The sequence below is a fragment of the Acyrthosiphon pisum genome, chromosome X (assembly GCF_005508785.2).
Source record: "Acyrthosiphon pisum isolate AL4f chromosome X, pea_aphid_22Mar2018_4r6ur, whole genome shotgun sequence".
Classification (NCBI taxonomy): domain Eukaryota; kingdom Metazoa; phylum Arthropoda; class Insecta; order Hemiptera; family Aphididae; genus Acyrthosiphon; species Acyrthosiphon pisum.
Genome location: NC_042493.1, coordinates 57706727 through 57726311, shown reverse-complemented (window position 1 = coordinate 57726311; position 19585 = coordinate 57706727). Strand labels below are relative to the sequence as shown.

Sequence of the window (19585 nt, the reverse complement as noted above, 5' to 3'; positions counted from 1 at the left end):
TATAGGTAATAACTAATAATAATTGATGAGGGGTAAGCTTATAGAAACTGTAATAGAAAATATACTTATAGACCAGTGGTGCCAAACCCGCGGCCCCCGGGCCAAATGTGGCCCGTGAAAGTAGTCTATGTGGCCCGTTACGAATTTTCTAAAATAAAAAACAATTTTAAAAATGTATGAAAAATTTTTAAATTATTTATTTCCATATATTATTTTTATTTAAATTTATGAATTCTTTTAAATAATTATTCCAAAAAATACTATTATAATGATAATAATAAAACTTTCACGACACACAAGACAAACGGCTTTTCTATTAAGGGGATTCGATACCGTGATTTTCTGTTTTTGTCTAACCTACGCGCGACATAGTATTTTAGACTTGTTCTTCTATAATATAGACTATAGTACTTATACATATATATATATATAGGTACATCTCATTAGTCATTATTCATTAATCATTATTATTAATTAACTATTATATTATTAAATTAATTTTTCTGTTTAACATTGCAAATGTATTAATTTAAAACTAATGACTGCATAGATATCAATATTTAATATTAATATATTTTTAAATATATTAAGTTTAAGTTTATCCCAATAAATCTGTAGTGACTCGTCGCTACAACATTGTTAATCTAACGTCCTATAACAATTTTCGTTTTTAATCTCTATGCTGCGCTGTGATTGGTTATATTTTATAATTTAAAACATTAGTCGTTATTATAAGTTATAATTCCATGAAAAATTAAAATTTTTCTTAATATACCTTAATATACCTCTTAATATACTTCTTAATATACAGCCTCATAAGTCAGAACGTAGACGAAATAAATTTAATATATTGATGGCTGATAATGTGGCTCCTATCCCAAACCTTATTGTATTTGAGCCTATGTTGACACGCCGTATCCTCTTTTTCCGTTCATTGTCTGAAGAATAGATAAAATATAAACATTACTACCCAAATTGAATCTTTAAAGCTGATTCTTAAACAGATATAGCCAGGCACGGTGCCAAGAGGTGGGGCAAGGTGGGGCTCTAGCCCCCCCCCCCAGAAAACAGTTCAGCACCCTCGCCAGCCCCTCCACTGAAAAATATGTACGATATAATAAAGTCATAAACATTATTTTTAAAAGATCTACATCAAATAATTTAAGAAATATACTTTCGTATTTTCAAAGATTTGAGTTTTAAGTTTTCACTATTATAAAAACTGATATAATAATTTTTAGGTTATTTAATATATTTGTCACAATTAAAAAAACTAAGGAATAAATTGAATTTATTATTTGTCTAATAGGGAAAAAATTTACTACAATTTCAATAAAAATGTTTTGAAATTTGTAAGATAAGAAAAAATCTTTTATTTATTTATTATTACCTTTATTGAGTACTAATTACTGGATGAAAATAAACAAACAAAGGAATCCCAAATCGTTGCATTAAAGACGATTTAAACAAATTCATCAGTTCATTACTAAACACAATTACTTAAGTTTATATTTATGAAATGTAGGTAAAGTAAGTAAAAGAAACATAATTATTCATTCACAAAGGTATGTAAATATGTAATATTATACTAATATTAAAGTCATAAAGAAATTATCATTTTTGTATATCATTATTCATTATGAATATAGTTGTTGAAGGTCTGTGCTTCAACATTTTCTTACATAAGGTACGTAAAAAGTATTTGACATTATTCTTAAAACATTTTTAACCATTCAAAAGTTTGTACATATTATCTGTTTAGACTTTTAGAGCATACAATATATAAACTTGTGTACTATATAGCAATAATAGCTATATTATGTTATATGATACGAAAATATTTATATTTTATTTAAATAACCTCAGTATTTGTTGAAAAAACCTGGAGCCCCTGGAAAAAATTCTAGTGCTATGGATATAGCTCGTAATAATGTCTATGTATTTTACAATCTATATTTTAGGTACCTACCTATAACTCATAATGTATATAATTAGTATATTATAATAGTATTATTTATTTATTAATTATAATATAGGTATAACATTATTGGCTATCGAATTACCTATTTATAGATAATAGATTATAGGTATATCTATATAAATATATAGTATTAATAAAACTCACGGCGTGGAAATATTTTTTAAGTTCGTGTGTGGGTGGGCCGCCGCGCGCACGTTACCTAATTCACCTATTTATATTTGCGAGCGAGCACAGATCACTAAATGTCTTGTCTACATATACTATAGTGTGTGTGTGTGTGTGTGTATGGTATGTGTATGTGTATGTGCATGTGTGTGTGTGTGTGTGTGTGTGTGTGTGTGTGTGTGTGTGTGTGTGTGTGTGTGTGTGTGTGTGTGTGTGTGTGTGTGTGTGTGTGTGTGTGTGTGTGTGTGTGTGTGTGTGTGTGTGTGTGTGTGTGTGTGTGTGTGTGTGTGTGTGTGTGTGTGTGTGTGTGTGTGTGTGTGTGTGTGTGTGTGTGTGTGTGGTTATATATATTGACGTCTTATTGTATTGGCCCACCCGTGTCGTGCTCCGAATATTATTATGCCACTGCAGCAGCTGCTGCGATAATAATTGACCTAGCTATATAGAAAAACATTGCTATATACCCTATGGCCTATAGGTCGCCGGAACAGCAGATTGACCAATTTTTTTAAAACGATTACTACAGTGTGGCTGAATATAGATTACCTGCGTATAATTATTATCGTAATATATATAGGTGCATATTACATAATAATATTAGTAGCTATAGGTGCCTATGTTATAATATTGTTGTATAGGTAATAACTGATATTTTTTTTTGTACACAATAGTAGAATTTTAAAATATTAAAATGTGAAATCTGTATCAGTTTTAATTTTCAATTGATTATGTATTGGTGTAATATATACGATAGGTACATGTTATAAAATATTAATCTATATACCTCACTATGCACAAAAGATAATATTTTGATAATTTGTCGACTTGCGGTTTCCACTTCTCTACAATCCGACAGTCGTACATATTATTATCTATATAATATAGTTTATACGCAATACATGAGTTTAACTATTGATATTATTGGAAAACATTTTGGCAGAGGGGAGCAACTACATGCAAAATATTTGGGTGGAAAGGTTAAAGGTCTCCAAGTTATGTCACTGGGCTGATGTGATAGTATAATATAATATAAGTCTCGAAGTCTAGGTAGGTATATAATTGTATAAATGATAATATATTAAATATTTGCAAAAGCGGACTATAGGTAGGTAAGTACCTACCTAATGGAAAAAATTAACTTGAGACATGAGTTAGTTAAGCTAAAAGTCAACGTTTAAAACGTTAAGTTATAAGCAAAGTCTGGGTTTTTATGCAAATGCATATTATACTCTTCTACATTTGACTTATAATAATCCTGATTAAATATCTTGACGTTTCGTATAATAATTATATATTAAACTCTAAATGTGTAAAGTTAATAATGAGAAAAATAATTAACTTAACTTCATTTAAAAAAAAATACCCACGAATAATATTTTTAAATTACAACAAAATAACTAAAATTGTTATTGTTTGTATATAAATTATAAATATAAAGTTAATTCATCTAAATTTGAGGCTTAATACAGTTATAAAAAAAACTGTTTTTAGATTATTTGGTTATACTGCAGTATGAACTACTCATGAGGAATCTAATTTTAAATTTGAATTTTTCAACTACAAAATAATTTGCAAATGTTCGTGTTTTTGATGAATTTTGTCAAAATCTAAACTTTAATTAATGTTTATAAAAAAAAAAAAATATGCATATGTACCTATAACAACATAATATTATGAGGAATCTTGTATATCAGATTTTTATCGGTATTTATAGAAAAACATTTAAATAATTTCAAATTTCAAATTCTATTCATAGCACAAAATGAGCCAACATATTTTGAAAATTTCACGATGTATAAAAAATTCTTATATTATAAACGGTTAGTGAAAATTTGAAGTACCTATCAAAGGTTAAGTATTTGTTTTTGAGTTAATACAAAAAAACAATATTGATTTTGTTAAAAACTGGTTTTCCGTAAAAATTCTCATTTTTTCTTATATTTTTTATTTCCGATGTTCTTGAAAAATACTGTGAATTTTCTATTTTGACCTCGTTAAAAGACCAACTAGATCAAACTTTCTACCTGAAACCACCCCCAAAGTTGAAATCCTAAGCATTTTCTCGAATACTTTTCACAAAAAATTAAAAATTAAAAACACACATCATTGTAAAATAAATACATTCATCGCTCAGAATTTAAAATTGTGTGCCAATATATAAAATAAAATATAAGATATATAAAAACTCACCTATATTATACCTTCAACTATAAACTATACTATGTATTAAACATTGAATTTGATAATATATTATAGCTAGCTAATTACAATTAAAAATTGTATACTCGTCAATAAACAATGAAAATCGAAAATTAAATTAATTGATAGTTAGGTGCCTCCTATATTATATCATATATATCTCATATTATGGTAATTCCTCAGTATTGCAGGACTCGTATATAGTTTTATGTATATATACGTACCTACGCTTCGGGTTTACAAAAGGAATAGCCACGTCAAAGTTCACTCGTCATGCTTTTTTTCTAAGGCACTTATTTTGTTACCCCACTGCTCCTCTAATCACTTCCGCCAACCATCCCATATTATATACAGGGTGATTTAAAGAAAACATAGTTTGTATCGCCATAGGACACTCATCCCTAAGTTGCCAACCATTAAAAATCAAAAAATCAAAATTTAAATAAAATCATTAGGTAATATAGGTAAAGTAAAAAATGGGGATGATCATGCTTGGTGTTTGACACGCTGTACTTATAGTGTATTAGTGTATACCTATATATATATAGTATACTTTCAGTTACTGAGTTACCTATAGCTATATATTTAAGTGATTTATAATGCAAAATCATTAATTCTCAATAACAATCTGAAACATTGAGACCCACATATACAGTTCAATTAATACACGATACATATTATAATATACTTACTGACATGACAATATTGTAACTAGTTTTGCGCAGTATGCACATCTCCTTCACCTCCGTCCAATGTCGTAGCTCTCCACTTCTCATTGGTTGATTTTGTTCTATGTTATATATGTATGTATATGATTGATAGCCAATCCGAAGTGGGGAAATACGATAAATGCGAAGTAAAGAGCGGAAGATGCGTATCTAAATACTGTGATGATACCTATCCAGGCGCGGATCCAGAAGATTTTTACAGGGGGTGCTCAAAAAAATGGTTACACCTTTCTATTTTAGATTACGTAATTTTGAATACAAATTTATTTTATTAGGGCTAAGATGACAGGGGGTGCCCGAGCACCCATAGCCCCTCCCCTGAATCCGCGCCTGTACCTATCTAATTTGTCATGCCTACTGATATATCGAGTATTCGTGTACGTCATGCATAACACATGATATGCAGGGTATGCCACTGCATATTATTGTCTGCGGCTTTTTGTGTGGGGGCCCATGTTTATCATATCAAAGAATTTTTGATAATATCTTCTATAGTTTTCAAGAAATCAATATTGATGAAGTTATAGATGAATTCAAAAAGTTTGAGCTGATAAAAAGATGACTTGAACATTATATATATCTTTAATATTATTAATAATTTTTTTTTTTTATCTAATTTATACACTATATATTATGTAAATTGGACTAACGTCCGTCAAATAAATAAATAAATATGTCAAATACTCTCAATAAAATAACAACATTATAAATATGTGGAAATTCTTCAAAAATATTCAAAACCTATACCTACATAGTATATTATACTTAAACGTTAATACATTTTCTTTTAATAAATATAAATTAAACTACCTACTTATTACTACAGTGCGTGGTTTAATTTTCTTCTGTAAAACTACGTATGTGTGATTTTAAATTCTGAGGGAAGCGAGGAAGCTAAGTAGCAGCCAATAGCCAGTAGGTATATTTGCAATAACTTAGTTAGTAGATACTAGATTGAGTCCTATAAGTATGTGGTGAAAGAAAATATTTAATGGCTCAGAATCGTTTTTTAGAATAAATTATTTATTCTTTCTTTTAAATTCAATAAAATTACGTTGAGCGGATCCTAGATGCGAAATAGGTATGTTCAGTGTATTTTTTCTTTGGGCCCTATTTGTCTAATTGCATAACCTGCGAATAAAATCTGCGCTCGCCTATGACGTTATTATATCTCTTATACATCTACCAAAATATGTCCTAATTCCCAATGAGTATTGTGCACATAAATTATACAGCCGAACTATTATAATATTCCGAGTCCTTAATTATATATAGATCCGGTAGAATATGTAACAACGTCGGACGGACGGACGGACGGACGGTGTTTTTTTCCACCCTCGATATACTTGAAAGGACTAGGCACTTTATAATATGTATTTCTGTGTGAAGTGTGTACAATATAATTATATAACTTATGAAGGGCCAACAAAGACGCCGTGTGCTGTCAAATCGCTCGTCAAGATACTCTGAGTTAATTGCTAAATAAATATTGGTTCTGTTTACAGGAAAAAAACATACTAATATATAATAGCTCTATGTTTTACAAACATTTATTAAATATGATATCATATAGATATGTATATACGTATAGTGACGTCATTTAAACGGTTTTAAAAGGCTGTCAGTCGTCAGATTTAAAGCACTGCAGCAGTATGCAGCAAAAATAAAAGGGAGCTCTTTACAATAATATATAGGTATACATTTATTATCTATGCTCGTATAATATATTATACTCGTACACTGTGATCGATGATATAAGTGATCGGTTACGTAGAGATGTAAATACCTATGTAGGAAACTAATAGACTAACTAAACTCATGTCTATTATACTAACTATACTATTATTATGGTGACTTCGTCAATTTACTGCACAATTTGCTAATAAAAATAGTAATTCATCGATTTTTGTTATATACATAAGTATTTCGTACTTCGTGTATAGCTGAATAGTCATCGATCAGCTTCAGTTTATATAATACCTAGATTCTAGGTATCTGGTATATATTACAATTATTTTAGAAAGCAATTTAAATCAGTTTTCGTGGCTTTATGAGACAAATACGTATTTCTGGACATTGCCGATTGGGACATCTGATGGGATGTAGGTATAGGTATATACAATTTCAAATAAATATAAGGACAATCCCGTAAGATATATTATATACTCGTATATGGTGCGTGGTGTACCTGCGTGACGTATGTGATCCCTATTTCATCCCCTGTCCGCGAAATCAGAAACGATTAAAACAATTCGGGGTTCTGGTACCAAATTTTCCAATATAGATGCTAAACAAATTCTGTTACAGATAAGCCATTTTATATGTAAAAATAGTTTCATTCTGCATAATATCTTTCCCGAGAACCTCCACATCAATATGTATAGGTATATGTAATGTATGTGTGTAGTCGTGTAATATATATAAAATGAACGTAATATGTTATAAGGGTTTTACTGTTTTACTCATTCTTAACCTAACCTTATTTAAATTACCTATACGATTTTTACTTGAATATATTATTATATATTCAACTTAATTTCTTCGGAAACCAGGAAAGGTTAAGTTCAGATATTCCGGACCGGATATTGCGGATACTTTGTCAATTGCACAGAACGTCTAAATAAGGTATATATGGTTCATATGTATATATATATAATATAATATAGGAAACACACGGGAGTAGTATACTTTCAAAGGATTTACGTTTTAGCCGATTTAGTTGCTCAGTTTTTTATTTTGACATGGATATATATATATATATGTCTTATCGGGTCATTCCGAAAATTTATCTGACACCGAAAGTGTTACTATTGTTATCTTAAGTATGTAATTATTATAACTATAACTATAATACTCCATTTTTTTTCAATATAACATGTAATATTAAATTTAAAAATTCACAAAAATTGCTTGGGTACATTTGTTCCAAAACATTTCATATTTTCATTTATTTTTTTATCTCTTAAATTACTAGGAAAGCCAATGTTAAATAAACAAATTGCTATTTTCATCAAAAAAAGTACCTATAAGTAAAAAAAAACGAATGCAGTTTAGCAATTAGCACCAAAGTTAGTTTTGTGAATCTTTTTTTTCAAAATGTGTTATTACATGCTTAATTATATATTATGGTACTTTAAAAAAAAGGAAGTTATAGTCAAAAAACTTAAAAACATCAGAATCTTGTTTTCAAGCTTATAGGTAATACCAAAAAACAACATTTTTTAATTTTTTTTTTGTAAATGTGAGTTTACCCTTTGGGGGTGGGGGGGGGGGTCAGAATTTACCTATCGACAAATGCGTGAATACATTTCATATTTTAGTATCTACTGTCCTTTGATATCTTTAACTAGCTATTCTAGATAGATACTAGCTAGATACTGTAGTACTGTACCCATTGTTTAAGAACCACTGTCTATATAACAATAAATACACGTTGTCTTTGAAACTCGTTTATTTTTTTACGCGTGAACAAAAAAATTGTCCAAGTATATCTTAGTTCTTGTTTCCTAGTATTTACTACCTAGTACCTGATCGAACGATAAATAAACTGTGCTAAATCTATTGACGTTGACATTCCTGTGTCGACTGAATTCAGTAGCCACAAGACCTATCCATGTATCGATGTATCTGCAATCTGCATGCACTGTAGTCTGTAGATAGGTACCCAGTTTTTGACAATATTCATTTCGTATTTTTTCTTGGTGTAACTCAAAAACAAATAACCATTGATATACCTACGTTAAATTTTCACAAAATGTTTCTTTTATAATTTTCAAAAAGTTATAAAAAGCTCGATAAAGCACGCCCAACTTCTTTTTAAGGACAATAATGGGAGGGATGACTTACAAATTTTAAATTTGTGCTTACAAATACTTAGAAATTGTCAACGATATTTTGGCGTAGTCAAAAACTTTGAAATGCCAAAACGGCCAAGTTTCGCGGAAGTTAGCCATGATTTAAACTTTTGAGGATAATTAAAAACGGCTGTACTTACAAATTACCAATTTGTGCTTACATAAACTTACAAATGATTTACAAATTTTCACATTGTGCGGCCACAGTGATTTTCTTATAATATTGCCTTGAAATCAGTTAAGTCAGATACATCACTTATTTGTTTAACTAAGGTAACTCAGTAATATGTACCTGATATTTTCACAAAATTGTACACATTTTAACCATAATGCTTTATCTGTAAATCTGTTCTCATATTTTGAATTTATTCAATGACACTATTAATAATAATTTAGACATTCCCTAATATAGCCGTTTTAGATTGTAGTACTGTAGTACGTCTATAACTCCAAACAAATTTCTTAATATAATTATTAAATTATAAATTTACATTTTGTATTTTAACTTTTAAGATTATAATACAATAATAATATAATATAATTTCCCATTTCATCAGGCGTTCCCCAAGGTGGGTATCTATCCCCCCTGTTTTTCAGCTTATTCATTAATAGTATCAACAAGGCGTTAAAGCAGGTACACTTTTTAGCGTTTGCGGATGACATAATATTATTCTATTAAGTGAACTCGTTGAACAATTGTTTAATACTACAAAATAATTTGAATAATTTATTTTCCTGGGCTATTAAGTTAGGTCTGCAGTTCAATACCTCTAAATACCATTCAATGATCTTTACACGTACCTAACAGTTCTCCTATTAGATTTAATTACACAGTAAGTAGTTATTCTTTGGTTCTACTCGACAAATCTCTTAATGATTTAGGTTTTGTCTTTCATCCCAAGCTTAATCGTAGCTTGCATATACAACAGGTCTGCTGCAAAGCTCTCAAAACCCTCGGTTTTGTCAAGCGCGTAGCTGCCAAATTTAAATTAGTATCCCCTTTGAAAGCATTTTATTTGCTATCTTAGAATATGGATCTGTCATCTGGGACCGTCAAATGGCTTGTAATTCAGTCATGTTTGAAAGAGTTCAGAGAAAATTTTTGAACTGCGTTGGAAACACTTTAAAAATACCACGACTATACGCCAGTCCTAAAATCCCTTAAACTAGACACTTAAGCAAACTGTAGGCAAGAAGTAAATCTCACGTCCATGAACTTAGCCCACCCACGTTAACAAATACACATCAACAGTATGCCAAAAAATAGCGAATAATTAATAAGTAATAGCAAGTTGGTTTTCAAAATTAGCAAGTAATTTTCACATTTTATATGATCAGTTTTTAATTAGGTGGGCCAACTTCAGGTAGCCCACCCACTTATCCGATCCCCTCCAAAAATATGCCAAAAAATAGCAATTTTTGGCCAAATTATTGCAGGGAAAAATTGACTCACCGTACTTACTATCCTAAGTCTCTCTTAATGTTCCAGTCCGAACCTCTCGCCATCCTGTTCCATTTTTACTTGCCACCTCTTCAACTAACTATGGCCGAAATGAACCACTACGTCGCTGCATGTATTTAGCTATAATCTAGACCCTTCCTTTTCACAAAATAATTTTTAATTTTTTTATATAGTATAAATTTAAATATTTATTTGTCCATAAAGTCCACAAAAGCCCATGTTGTATTATAAAATAAAATTAAATTAAAATAATCAGAATGCAAGATAAGAAAAAATAAATAAAAATAAAATTACATTATTATAACTATATATAGGCATATGAAATTACAACAATATGGGGGAACAGTAGGTACACATCATAACTTATCTGTAACAAATTGTTATTGTGAAATTTGTCGCAATGTAGAAGAAATTTGATTTGTTGATATTTAAACAAATTATAATCAGGAAAAGAGTTTGAATATTTATTTTTTTTAGTTTGTTTTAATTGATTACTCGCTTACACCATATTTAATGTTTAATAATGTACTTATTTAATTAATTTTCCTTGTTCACTGATATATATTTAACTGACTTACACATACATAAGTTGTTATACATACGTACTGAACTGCAGATTTTATTTGATTAGTTTTTTTACGTTGCACTTAACAAAATAGATGAGAGAAAACTAAACACAAAAGTTTCTTATACAATTTAAAGGATAGTTTATTAATAATAATAAATAATGAATTAAGTAACTATTTATTATGACTGTGAATTATATTAATCAGAACACAGAAAAAGTTATTTTTATGGAATATTAATATATTATACAAGTTCTTATTATATAATCCGGATAAAAAAATAGTTTAATTTGAGTAGAATTTAACATCACAATAAAATATTTATATATATAGGTAACATAGAACATTCAAATTTGTCTTTTATACAAATAGTAACTTTTACAAAATATAGATATTTTTCTGGTATGAATATAAAAATAAATAATCTTTATATATATATATATATATATAAACGAATGTATGTCTGTCTGTCTGTGTGTCCATATTACCATGGCAAACCATTTATATATAATTTTGAGATTTCCGATGGAATTTTTGTATATAAGTGGTTGCAATGTAATATGTAAAACATATTATTCATATAAAGTTGGCATTTTTAATGGGAAACGAAGTACACGGGATCAGCTATATATATTACACTTCTGTGCAGAATATAGGCTAATTAAAAAAGAGAGAGGACCAACACCGGGAGGTCCTCAAACAAGGATTTTGAGATTTCCAATGGAAATTTTTGATTATAAATGGTTGTCATGGTTTTTAAAGCTATTATAATAATAATTATTGGTGGCCATTGGTTTAAAACATATTCATATAAAGTTGTCGTTTTTAATGGGCAACGATTAGCACGGAATCAGCTGGTATAATATAAGATAAATATAAATAATCACTGTGTGTAATGCATTCAATCGTAACATAATCTAAGCTTATAAACTAAAAATTGTACAAATTAGAGTTATTAAGTTTCAAAATAACTGAGCATTACTATGCAAAATATATATATAAAAAAAAAAAAAACAAAACAATTATAACTTATAAGTTATAAAAATCCTTGTGGCAGTTTAATAACTCCTAAAAAGTTGTTGAATGGTGAGCCCAAATATAATTTATCATCGATCACTTCAACATCACATATTCCAGTTACCTTTCCGTCTGTAGAATGGTAACTTGATAATACTTTGCCATTTTCATCAACTTTTAGAATAGAAAGTCGTTGTTTGACTATTGATTTGATAAATGAAATTGATTCAAAATGTCCAATCTGAAAAAAAAATGTGTACACTTGATAGATGGATCATATGGTATTATGTTATTATACATTTAATAGATGTTTTTTTTAACAAAAAGTATATTTTTAAAAATCCAACTAAATTGTATTAAACGCAAGCTCCTCTTTTATACTTATATGTATAATTTGAAACAAATGTTTATTAATGAGTCTACTTTATTAATCAACATTAAAATTTTTAATTACTAAAAAAACTACTGAATTTAATTAAATGATAATCAATACTTTATTATATTGTATGTTTAAATTATAAATGATAACATTTAAAAATATAATGAAGCAAGATTGAGAAATTATGAATTTAACATTATATTTAAAAATATCAATACATTTTAATTTAAACTACAAAATATTTATCTAAAATATACAATAAGTTTAATCATTGATTATGAATATTATAGATATAGTATTTTATACTGCAGTAGACTATCTATAGTATTCATAATCAATGGTGTAATTCATACAAATTTGAAATAGCCATACTGAATGTATTATACAAAATTAATTTTTTATATGGTTTTTGATTTAATGATAAAAAAAAGATAAAAATATATTGAAATACCTATTTCATAAATATTATGTAACAAATAAAATAAAAAAGATTTTATAAATTACAGTACAGATAGATGTGTATGTTAAATATTTACCCAACGCATAGCTTTTTTGCAATATAAATTGGGAAATAATGAATTGATTTTTAGCAATGTAAAATCAATTATTCCTAAAGATTTGGTAATCATCATTCTAATAGTTGGATATTCGCCGATATTTTCAAAAATTGGAATTCTTGGTATGACTAATGGAATATAAAATGACCCTCTACCATTTCTTTTAATATTATCTGGCATTCCTGGCAAACCATCGATAAATATTTCACTTTTCCCTGTTTTGGGTCCTTTCAAATAATACCTAACAAATAAAACAAATAATTTAATTTTTAAATAATGTTGCTAAATATTGCTCACATACTTTTGTACACGATATTTTGAAGTTTCGGACACCAATAGGAATGATTCATCATCTGATAATTCCACACCATTAGCAAATTGAATATTGTTCATTAACACTGTATTTCTTTTAGTTTTTGGATCATATTTTAATAATCTAAAAAATAAAAATTTAATTTATTGTTTTTATCTGGAAAACCATTACAAAATACTTAGCAATGTTAATTTTATTAATTTGTGTTTTTTTTTTTCAGTTAAATGGTCAGTTTATCAGTTAAATGTATTATTATTTATTTAGTGTACATAATATATTATTTTATCAACAAATAGCATAAATTATAATATTCTGTTGCTTTGTATAGGTATAACAAGAAAATTTGTTACACCAGGCTATTTTATAGGAATAACAGAAAAAAAGTTGCGGGAAAAAAAATCCTGATAAAAATTAATGAAAATATATCAAAACTAAAGAATAAATATGTTAAAATTGAATTGAAAAATACATTAAAATTACATAAAAAATCTTATAATATCATAAAAAATGTTAATTACTTACTTAAATCACATATTGAAATATAATAAAATTTAATTTAATACAAGTCTAAAATAATAAAATGTAATGCATTATACAATAGTCAATAATAAATACAATTACAGTACTTATATAATTATAATAATAATGCTATAAAAATGTAATACTATACTTAGGTACAGCTCTATCTTTATACTTATAAACAGGCCTTTTTAATGTAGGTATACCTACATATAACCTATTATTATACCAAAAAACATTTGTTTTTATGTAATGTTCTTAATTAAAGTTCAAATTATAAGTATCTATAGAAATTTTGTATATTATATTTATTAGTCTACTATATTTTAAAAACCATTCAGAATGAATTCCTATTATAACAAACTAAAATTTTTTAAAACTACCTTTCAATTTATGATTAATAATTTTTAATATGAAACTTTTTATATTTATCCATACAATTTGATATATACCATATTATTATCATTACACCATAACTAAATACTAAATTACTTAGTTACAGCAAAAATAAAAAATATGATCTTCATTAAGGAACTTGAAAATTAAATATATATATTATATAAGTAGGTAAGCTTCTTTCTATTATTATATTAAATGATTTTTTGAGTAACTTTAATATATTTTTCAATACAATTTTAACATATCTATTTATACTTCAATTTTGATATATTTTCATTCATTTTTTTCGGGATTTTTTTTCCTAGTATGGGACTTTTTTTCCGATTACCATTTTATAGTTAAACAGCTAAGTACCTAGTTATGACTAATATCATTGGAAAATCTGTTATAAAAGACTATTTTAAAACACCTATTTATTTTAAGTTTATTGTCTTAAAATGTTGCCTAATTTATTTCTCTAATAATTCAAATAAAACCTAATAGGTCTTAGTTCAATCAAATTATGCGGTTTGTTGATAAAATACAGAAAAAAAAATATTTATTAACCTTCCAGTTCCATCGACAAATAATGTATAAAGTCCATCGTGTAGTTTATAGTTTGTATCAGAGTCTGTCCAGTACAGTGTACCATCAGAAGCTATTGCAACTGAATTTGGTAATTTAGGATGTACACCGTCAATAACATCATCCAATGAAACTAATTGCTCTTTTTTACCTATTATATAAAAATAAAAACAAAAATTGTGTATAAAACTATTCTATCAGTAATTTATTTTAAAACATACCATACTGATCTGGATTTAAATTCACTTTAAAAATACCATAATACGCATCAGCTACATATAAAAATCCTGTTTTATCCATACTTAAGCCAAGTGGACGTCCACAAATATGTTCATCGTATAATCCATCTAAAACAAATCAATTAAATTTAAAAACAAGCAAATTAAATAGGCATTTATAGAATGATATTTATTTAATATACATTGGTTTGGTACACAAATTATCTGCAATATTTTAATATGGTGTTTGGAACATCAATTTAATTAAAACTGCACAAATTATATTTTCAATAAGTGATGTTAAGAAGTATTTATAAAATAAATTTATTTACCACAGACTTTTCCAAATTTCACACAGGAACTATTTTATTATCAACAATTTTAACAACATGGCCATAATGTAATGTTGTATATAAAGTATTATTATGATACAACAGGCCTTCGGGTCCTACGATTTGATCTTCAAAAAGTTTTGATATGCCTGATAACTTTTCATTTATTGCTAATGCTCCTGTCAAAGGTCTTTGAGGCGTGACACTGTTAACATTTTCAGTAATAATAATAATAATAATAATAATAATAACATTAAATTAGTATTTCATGATATTATGTTTATATTATATTGATGTATTAAAGATTAAGGAATAAGGGCCCAATTTACTAACAATACAATATTATTGACCATGCATTAGTGATATTGAAGGTATGTTCAATAAGTATATTGAAAATATCAATATTGGTGATGAATTATTGACACAATGAAATTTATTATGTATGGTGGCTTTTACAACTCACCTGTATTCGGTGAAAGTGACATTCTTTAAAGGCAGCAAGGTGAAGAAACCAACCAGAGCCGAGGTATAAATACCCAATTTCAACAACAAGCTTGAGATTGTCTGTAAATGAAAATTGAACATAATATTTGAAATTAAATAAAACAATTATTGTTATAGGTACACAGAATAAACAAATTATGACGGATAACAGCGGTACAGTTCATGGGTATGTTTTGCAATGTTTATCAGTCACAGACAGGGCCGTATTGGTTAGGCGAGCTACCGAGAAAATCTCGGTGGGCCGCTTAAAGTTTGGGCCGGTCCTGTTAGTGTGAGTGAAAATAAATTCATGTTTAAAATACAATTGGCCACCTATAAGCTCGTATTAACTATAGATGTAATTTTGGGCCACTGAATATGGCCCACGTAAATGGACCGGTTATAGAAGTGAAAATCTCGATGGGCCGATACATACCAATCCGGCCCTGGTCACAGATCGTTAGGTCCTATAAGATAGGTTAACTATGAATTTACCATTTTTCGGCTGTTGCGTCCTTGATGCAATGTAGTTGTTGAGTTATTTGTAAGTACGTGTTGTCGGAATTAATTGTAGCAATAGCGACAGTAGAAGTAGCAATAGTGGTAGCTTATCGTTAATAAATTATAAAATAAAAAAAACTGATGTTGACGTTATATAAGTTGTCAAAGTCGAACAGGTCAGTCACACACGATAAACAATAATATTATACACGACTATAATATTATTATTACGAATTTTAGATTAGGTATTAGCATTGATTATACTTGTATAAACGTTATATTAACTTCAAGCGCCGGATACAACTATAGGTTAGGTTACTACTGACTTTTGGAGTTTGGACTAGGTCGTAGATACATACCTTATACCTACCTATCATTAATACGTTAATAATATCACCATTCTCACAAAACCATAATAAAGATATATATAACGACCATTTTAACTTTCATTTCATTCACTTTCATTTCACTTTGATTCCTAATGTTCCTAGTGACTGCCTAATTGAGGCAATAGGCAAATAGGCATACATAGGCATAGTCTTACTATATTATAGGCGTATTCGGCCGAACTAGTAAGTATAACAACAATATCATGAAATGTAGTAATTACTGCGGTAAGTACTACTTTACGTACTGCGGGAGCATAGCTAATTAAAAATTATTAGTACCTAATATACGTATTATTACATATAAATTATAGTAGGTAACAACTGCAACTGATAAAAAAAAACCTTGATAACAACCAATACGGTTTTTAAACAAAAACAAATCTCCGTTTCTTATTTGACTGATAACTGATAAGGGATAAGTTACATAAGTTGAAGTAGCGTTACTGGACGGGGCCCGTGGCCCGTCACTCAAGTCGACTCACGTCAACCATTGTACATTTTTATATAATATTGTAATTGGTACTAAATTATTTTGGCGACTTGCACAAAAAATTAGACCGGCCTGAGTACGTGAGCACATTTGGTCTTATGTTTGGCCGTTTGGGGCTTCGGGCTCTGTCATACATAGGTACCTATATCAAGCAGAATGCAGATAAAAAATTGACAAAAGAGCCAAAGGCAAAAAAAAAACAATTTATCAATTACATTTTATTATATTTTATAGCTTATAGGTGTACCTATGTTTTTTATAAGATTACTCCGATCTAACCAACTTATAAATCTACATTGCATAATAATTATGTAACTACTAAATAATATTATTAATAATATGGGATAAATCAATTAAACGATTTTGTATTTAGTAATCTAACAGTAATTCATTTTTTAATTGTCTACCTACATGTTACAAATACATATTAATACATAATAGGTATAAAAAATATAACATACCTATATGGTTATATCTAGGTACTTATAATATTTTTGGTTACAAACCGTAATTATTGTAACAAAAAAATGGTTCAAATGCCTAACTTGTGTTATTTTCTACTAACTAGGTATGTAGGTACTAAACCAAAAAAATTTTCAACGATTATACAAGCAGAATATTTCAAAATGCCAAAATTTAGGTATCTATATAGATAGATCATTTTTATAAAACAGGAGACGCTTTACAGGAGACGGGCGACAGTGTCAGCGTTGCGCGTCGTTGCAATATTTATTATTATTAATTACCTACTTAATACTTTATCAAGAAACCTGATTTCCAGAATTAATTCCAGTATTCTAATATTGTGGTGACGGATGCGGGGTGAGGCGGGTCATTCCACTAACTACTAAGCACTGTGCGAGCTGTCTCCCACCTAGCTAGTGGAGTGGCTTTATACGATGTAGTAATGTACCCGGCGGCCCGAGGCAGTATAATATTTGACTGCCTTGGCTGGCGTTTTGCGCATGCGCCATTCACAATATTGTACGTGTGTACGCCGCATACCCGTATACCACCTCCTATGAATTAACACAGGCAACGCCGGCAACTGCCTTGTCCAGTGTCGATGTTGAACCTCTAGCGGTGGTCGCAGAATTAAACTCAAACGGCAAGGTTGTTATAGCTTATAAATTAAAACGTTACTGCGACGTGACTACGTGAGCCATTATCCAGTTTCATGCAACTTGTATACGAAAAAAAAATAATATAATATATAAAATTAGGTAAATAGAATTATGAAATTATGAAAAACTAAAAAGTAAAAATTAACTAAAAAATTGCGCCCTAGGCCAGTGCCTTGGTGGCCTATGGGTAAATCCGCCCCTGCGCTTATGCGTAATAAGGGCAATAAGACTAATCAATTTGTATGTAAATGGTATAGTATTTTCAACACTTTTCTTCACCTATATATTAGAACCATCCAAATTCCAAATATACCTAATATATATTCAGAAAAACAATTCAGGGTAAACTAAATTAATTAATGAAAACAACATAGGTTCGGTATTCATCAATCAAAAAGAGGCGGTACAACTTTATGCTGAAAAATACTTAAACTATGATATTGCTATTATATACATTTGTTATTACCACATAGGTGTGAGTATAAAAACCTCAGAACGTCGAGTATAACAATATTATTGTAATTTATTCAACATTTCAATGTCATAATAATTTTCAATAATTGATAGTGATTTTAAACTATTGTTAAATACATTTTTTTTTTCAACACGATTACCTATTCCTATAGTATTTTGTAAAAAAAAAAGTTAATAATAATATAATACCTATGTATAAATAATTTGACTGTAAATCGAAAGCTTGGTATATTTCTATTTTACCGGATGCCCTTTTTTTTAACTTATGTATAGTTAAGCATGGTGAAAACGATTGTGTACTCAGAATTTAGCGGTCAAACTTGGTTTTGAAGTTATACCTACCTATTTGAAGTCCGAGGTCTACCCAAGGTTACATAACAAGTCGAGAGATGTTTTCGATTTTAATTACGCCGGTTGTTTATTAAAATACTATACATTTCTATTATAGGTATCTATAAACCAAGTACAACTACCAAAGTCTGACTACATCATCGCTTACATCATCTTTAACTATACATACGGTTTAATACAAAAATAATTGCAAAAAGAAGGGCGATACTACAGAAAAGTTCCGGAAGCTTCTGCTTTTTAAATTTCTTTAATGTATTTTAATTTTATGGGTTCATGTTGAATTTAACTTATTTTAATAATTGATTATGTAATAATCACTGTCGATAAAGCTGGGCTCGGTTCACGACTTGTGGCTCGTGGCTTGTGTAAGTTTGGTATCATGATTCATAATAATCTAAAAAAATTCGACAACGTTACATAAAATATTCTCTGGCAGTGGCGCAACAAGCGGGGGTGTTGGGTGGTACTTACGCTAGGGCCCCAGAGTACCTGACATTTTTGAGGGCACCATTTGATGTGT

The 19585-nt window shown here is 28.6% G+C and overlaps 1 protein-coding gene across 1 annotated transcript; it reads right to left on the bottom strand.

The window, feature by feature from the left end:
* Window positions 1-11072: 11072 nt before the first annotated feature.
* Window positions 11073-16775, bottom strand: LOC100158816 (adipocyte plasma membrane-associated protein). The gene is given in 9 exon segments (XM_001947639.5): window positions 11073-12213; window positions 12888-13149; window positions 13210-13344; window positions 14686-14854; window positions 14925-15050; window positions 15254-15274; window positions 15277-15458; window positions 15717-15817; window positions 16597-16775. Coding segments are annotated over 9 exon segments (1236 nt in total). The 5' UTR covers window positions 16615-16775; the 3' UTR covers window positions 11073-11991.
* Window positions 16776-19585: the final 2810 nt, after the last annotated feature.